A 6,131-nucleotide genomic window follows, 5' to 3' on the forward strand; every position below is an offset into this window, starting at 1 on the left:
TCTGGGGTCCCTTCCAGCCCAAATGTCTATGAAATCTATTACATCTAACGTCTATGTTAGTCCATGATCTTTTGTGTCCAGTAGATCTATGATTTGAAGTTCGTAGGCTCACCCTCAAAAGGTGTTTTGTAAATTCCCTTTCAGGAGTAGAACTCAGAGATTGGAGAGAGAGTAGTGGTCTTAGGAGAAGTGTGCACCCACAGTTAATTGGGTTTTCAGTGTGCATTCATTTTGGTACACAGTTGTTTGGTTTCTCCTACAAATTTTCCATAAGGGAATTTAGGGCACTGGACGAGATTTAATACATTTCTGGAGGTGCAGATGTAAGATCCAGGAATAGTGATGGTTCTGCTGGGGGGTGTACTTATTGTGGGGGTAGTGGAGACGTGTTGGCAGGTTTTACATTTCTTGTCCTGGCATGGTCTGGATCCATTTGGTGTGTTTTGGGCTGTAAGAAGTTTGCTTCTAGTGATGGTGAGGTGTGGTGGTTGTTTAAAGGCTAGGATGGGTGGTTCTGGGAAGATCTCTTTAATAACTGGGTTTTCTTCTAGTATGGGTTGCAATTGTTTGAGGATTTTCTATATAGGTTCCAGGGAGAGATGGAATGCACACTAATGGTGTGCAATTCATGGGCATTTTCTTTTTGTACTGCAGCAATTCTTCAGGTGGTATCAATCAGACTGCAGGTTTTTGGTCCAAGTGATGAACATGTCACCTATATATCTTAAGTACAGCACAGGTTTGATGGTGCAGTTCTTGAGCAATTCTTCTTCCAGGTGGCCCATAAAAACATTGACATATTGTGGGGCCATTATGGTGCTCATAGCTGTGCCAATGGTCTGGAGGAAGTGTTGGTTATTGAAAGTGAAGTTGTTGTATGTGAGGATGAAGTGTGTAAGTTCAGTAATATCTTTAGGTCTGTACTCCGAGTTGTAATCTTGCTCTTGTAAGCCAGGCTGTTCCCAGCATTCAACATGCCTGCCCCAAGCGCTAGAAAGAATCAGCCTGGTGCTGATGCCGGCCCCAGCCTGCAGGGGAAGCCTGCTGTCATACCACGTGCAGATCCAGGGGCATGCACCCCCAGGAAAAACCTGACACAGCCCCTCAGCCCTCCCAGGGGGCATGGAGTAGCAAGAGGTGCACCTTGCCCCTCCCCCCGCACCAACAGTTCTCGTTGCAGTGGGCGCTGGTCACTCCTGGGGCCGCTGCAGCAGGGGCTAGGGTGAGTGCAGACGAGCTGTGCTGTGTCCCACACCACCCAGGGCTCAGCTTGCTGCTACTCCCTCCAGTCCCTGCTGCAGCGGCCCCGGGAGCAGCTGACACCAGCAGCCTGTACCACGGCATGGTGCAGCCCAGGAACTGGGGTGAGTGGGAACAAGTGGAACCGAGGCATGGGGGGGACAAGCAGAGCACAGTGCAGCCTTGAGAATGACACCCCTTACGTGGCAAGCCATACAAGGAAAGGCTGAGGGATCTAGCACTCTTCAGCCTGAAGAAAGAAAGGCTGAGAGGGAACCTGGTAGCAGCTGACTGCTACACTAGGGAAGTACATCAAGGGTGCAGTGAGCAACTGTTCACCAGGGCACTCAAAGGGAAAACTAGGAGTAATGGCCACAAACTCCTGGAAGACTGATTCAGGCTCAACATTAGGAAAAACTTCTTCACAATTAGAGTGTCCAGACTGTGGAATAAGCTCCCTCCAGAGGTGATGCAATCACCTACCCTGGAAATCTTCAAGAGGAGACCAGACAGTCAGCTTGCTGGGGTCACCTGACCCCCAGTTGTCTTTCCTGCTTGGTGCAGGGGGGCTGGACCCGATGATATTCCAAGGTCCTTTCTGGCCTTATAATCTATGAAAGTCCTGGGACGATTTTGGGCTGCCTAGGGCAGGTTTTTCACGTTCTTATGGTTCAGGACCAGCAGTAGGAATTGGGATTTCTCCTGAATGGATTGGGTGGGTTGCATGAGAGTTCACCTTCTCAGTGCCAGTAGCCCCAGCAGAGGCAGGGGTGTAGACTGGGAACCTCACTTCCTCTGTACCATACCTCACCCTGGGCTGGGGTATGGTTGTCCTCCCCCTATGTGGGTTAAGCCATTCTTGCAGCAATTTGTTTCTTCCTTAGGCCAGGTGAGCAGGGCTGCCACAGCAAAAACACACAATCTTTTCTGTAAAAAGGTAATACCATGCTCCCCCAGCATGCATCACAGGGAGAAATTTCAAAGATTTTCCCCCATCCTCCAGGATTTAAAGACTTGCCTTGCTCAGGGGCTTTAGAGCCAAGTGAGATTTTACAAGTGGGGCTTGTTATCTTACCAAAGCAAGCCAGATCCTCAGCAAACTTGTCACTGCAACAAAAAAGGGGGGCAGGTGGTGTTGGACAATACGACCTTTATGGCCAGACTGTTTAAAGGCAAAGCAGTAACAAAGGCCATCAGGTACTTTTTTTTTAAATTATAACAACTGTTTTAAAGTTTCAACACAAAAAGGTGAAAGCACAAAATTATATGGCCATCTTAGGGCTGAGTGTGAAACACCTGTCAGCAACAAAAACACTGCAACACCAGATATTAACCTCCTCCCCACTACCCAATGCCCCTCATGGAATTACACATTTAGGACTAGCTGTCCATCTTCTACCTTGTAGAGTGACCCCTTGATAGCCCAACAAGGCACAAACTGGTCCACATTCTGTTGCCAAGTGAAGTGTCCAAGCTCAAATGCGGTGCATGCCCAGATTAACAAAGAGAGCGAGCTCACTCCTCTATTGAATTGACCTGAGCTAGAATAAATGGCCAAGAAGTGATGCTGTAACATACATCTATTCATACAGCACTTACACTGTTCCTTATATTTTAAGAAATGTAACTATTTCATGTCTTGTTTCCAAGGCAAAGAATTTATATCAAAAAAGCTACCCAGAAAATTGTTTCTAATTTTGCATTCAATCCAATCACTTTTGCACTCCTATTAGGAGGCAACCCAAAGCTCCTCCACAACACCTTTTGAAACCCTTAAGTACCAGCTGTGTACAATATGAAGACTTGCCTATTCTGTTTCTGCTGCAAGACAACAGACTTTTCAGCATCAAGGAGAACGTTTTTTCTTTGAGATGAAAGGCTTAAACGACATTAATAGCAGAGGAGGATTTCTACAGGACAGGCCTGAATAATCTATAAAAGTGACTGGAGTGCAGAAGAACACTGAGGTGCAACTACATCCCAGAACAAGTGAGGATGTTCATTGTAAAACTTGGACTGGACATTTTCTGTCTCAGCTAGAACATGCTAGCAGCATGTTTTCACTGTGACCTAAATATGTCAAGAGAGAGATAGGTTTATATATCCCTTCCAGTCAATGGGGAGAGGTAAATAAAGCTAGTGCATTTCACTGTATTTTACATGTCAGCTGCATCTGTGGCTTAAAATTTGTTCCAACACTCATGTCACCCTGCCACCAGACACAAAGGATTCATGAAGCTCTCAAATGGTTTATGTGAAATAGGCCTAAGTACAGCTGGTAACTGGTTACAACCAGCTGACTGGGAACATGGGCAGTTTCCCTCCTTCAGACACACAGAAGACACAGAAATACAAATACAAGCAAGTCACTTTGAGTTGATGAAGTGTCCTGATGTATACTGAAACAGCCATATTACATTATGTTTTCAGACTAACATTGTTATGACTGCATTTGTCAAGTGTAGATACTGAAAGTACAGGGACACAAACACGAACATGTTACAAATAGTCTCTCTCAGATCCTGGATAGTTTTCGCTAAAGACCTTGACACAAATATCCCATCTTCAAATTGTGCTAGGAAGTTAAGAAACAGGTAAGTCTACTTAACATTATTACATGGACCATGTTAAAATCCTGAATCTCAGTGAATTGGTGCATACACTTCTCAAGCACAAAATGAATATCAGATATGAAATGTCATGGCCACATTGCCACCTCCTCAGTTCTTCTCTTGGACTATTTCTTATGCCTGTTATTCCCTTTTTCAGAATTAAACTAGGTTACCATAAGTAACCAGTTCCCTCGTTAACCAGTTTCCTGACACACATTTTTCAGAATCAGAAAACCCATACCTGCAGTAGGAGGGGGAAAAATGATCAGAAGTAGTAGACAGATTGACGCTACATGGCTGAAGAGGGTGTATAAAGATGAGAAGGGACATCTGAAAAAGGACGTGAAGGCTCATTTCACAAGCCTCTATTAATTCTATGTTTCAGTTAGCCTACAACAAACAAGTGAGAAAGTGCAATGAAAACCTCCCCAAATTCAAGCTCTCTTTACCTGGTCCCTGTTGTTGATGTTCGAGTACGGTAACTGCCCAGTCATCAGTTCATAAAGAACAATCCCAAATGCATATACATCCGACTGAAAGCTATATGGGTTTTTATCTTGCATCCTAATTACTTCTGGTGCCTGTACCATAAAGGACAGAGTTAGTATTCACTTCACAGTATTAAAATGCCATTTCACAAAACAAATGTAAAATTTTGCTTTTAAAACTATAAAGTGCAGCAAAAGGGTGCCATGCACAGCTGTTCGTTCAATTTTAGGTTCCCTTGGTGTCCAAACATAAAGGTTTCCTGGTCTACTGTTGGTTACATATGCAATTCAACCTAAAATATTAACACATGATGGATAAATTTCAAAATCTGCTGGCTCTCTAAGTGGGTGAGGTCATGACTGTACTATATGATGGAAACTGACCCCATTACAGATTGAGAAGCCATTTTGGAAAGTAAAATTACAATAGTGCTAAAGAACCATCACACCTATCAAAATCTTAAGGTAGTAAGAAAGGAAGAAGTTGGGCTAAACATATGACCATCAAAACATTTCTTCTGAAGAGAGAATTTGATTCAAATATCTCGCAGCCTCTTCAGAGTAGCTACACTTGAATAAATCAGATTGAGAAGCCTATTATTTTTAAACAAATGTGAGAGAATATTTCAGATTTCACTGATGTCTTAAAGACACATTTAAAGAACAGAGTAAAGTATTAATTTAGTGTTTAGTATTATAATATAACCTTGTCAGCTGATGTTAGGTTTGTATGGTCTGTCTGCTTGAGAGATGTTTTGAGACTTCTGGTTAAAGAAAAAAAATTGGGACTCAAGTATTCTAAAAACAATACCTACATACCACCCTTTACTTACCATCCAGAGAATAGATCCAGACAACTGTTCAAATTGATGGGACCCACTCCATCGTGATTTCACTGTGGCTAGACCAAAATCACCTATTTTTACTGTGAGGTCTTCATGAAGAAATATATCTATAGAGAAGTTAAGGTAAAAAAGCATAGTTCCTAATGTTCCCTACAAGCACATATATATTAAATAACTCTATATACCTGCAATGCTAGTTGTTATCAATTGGCACCATCCATGAACAGTATAAAAAACTAAGTAGTCAACTCTCATATATATCTAGATTCCAAACAACCAGTGTCTGAGAAGTGCTATATTTTAGCTTGCAGTAATGATAGTGTTAATAAACTAGGCCCCAAATGATTATATTAAAAATGTCAAGTCCTTAAAGAGCTGCATATCTCTGCAAGTCTATAGACGAGTTGGCACGACCCTTCCATGCGGTATCTGGTGGGGGTATCTGAAATTCACTGGGATACTTCTACAAAACTTGTTTTCTCTTTACAATCATGTTAAAAGGCACAAAGAATATTTTTTATTTTGCTTCTCACATTGTTACCCATTGCCAGCCAATGCTGACTCTCCTTTAACATTTCTGCAGGTGAGCTGATCTTCACGTTCATTCATTTCTGGCAGAATAAAGGGGACTTATTTTCATGTTCCAAATTTACATCTTTGGGAAAGGATACTATTACTCTTGAGGTCTCTGTGGATGATTGACTTGGCATGCAAGTAACTGAAAAGAAAGAGAATATTTTAGAACAGATAGTCAAGCACCCATTTCATTCATCAGTAGCTGAAAGTATACACTTTATTCAGCTGAAGCAACAAACTGTTGTGTGTTCAACACACAAGTACTGTTCAAAGCAGGAAAATTACAGCTACCCTTGATGGCTCTTTCAAGCAAAACAATGAAACTAATAACCACCCCCACCCACCCACCCCCACCCCTTATACTTCATCAG

General features: G+C 42.5%; 1 protein-coding gene across 2 annotated transcripts in view; it reads right to left on the bottom strand.

The window, feature by feature from the left end:
• Nucleotides 1–6,131, bottom strand: part of BRAF (B-Raf proto-oncogene, serine/threonine kinase) — a 148,050-nt gene that overhangs the window by 24,310 nt on the left and 117,609 nt on the right. For both annotated transcript variants that reach the window (XM_019515423.1, XM_019515424.1), the window contains exons 14-16: nt 5,856–5,902; nt 5,173–5,291; nt 4,301–4,432 (exon numbers count right to left, since the gene is read on the bottom strand). In XM_019515423.1, coding sequence (XP_019370968.1) covers nt 4,301–4,432; nt 5,173–5,291; nt 5,856–5,902 — 298 coding nt within the window. The remainder of the gene's footprint in view (nt 1–4,300; nt 4,433–5,172; nt 5,292–5,855; nt 5,903–6,131) is intronic.

The sequence above is a fragment of the Gavialis gangeticus genome, unplaced genomic scaffold, assembly GCF_001723915.1.
Source record: "Gavialis gangeticus isolate Ggan-Ray unplaced genomic scaffold, GavGan_comp1, whole genome shotgun sequence".
Classification (NCBI taxonomy): domain Eukaryota; kingdom Metazoa; phylum Chordata; order Crocodylia; family Gavialidae; genus Gavialis; species Gavialis gangeticus.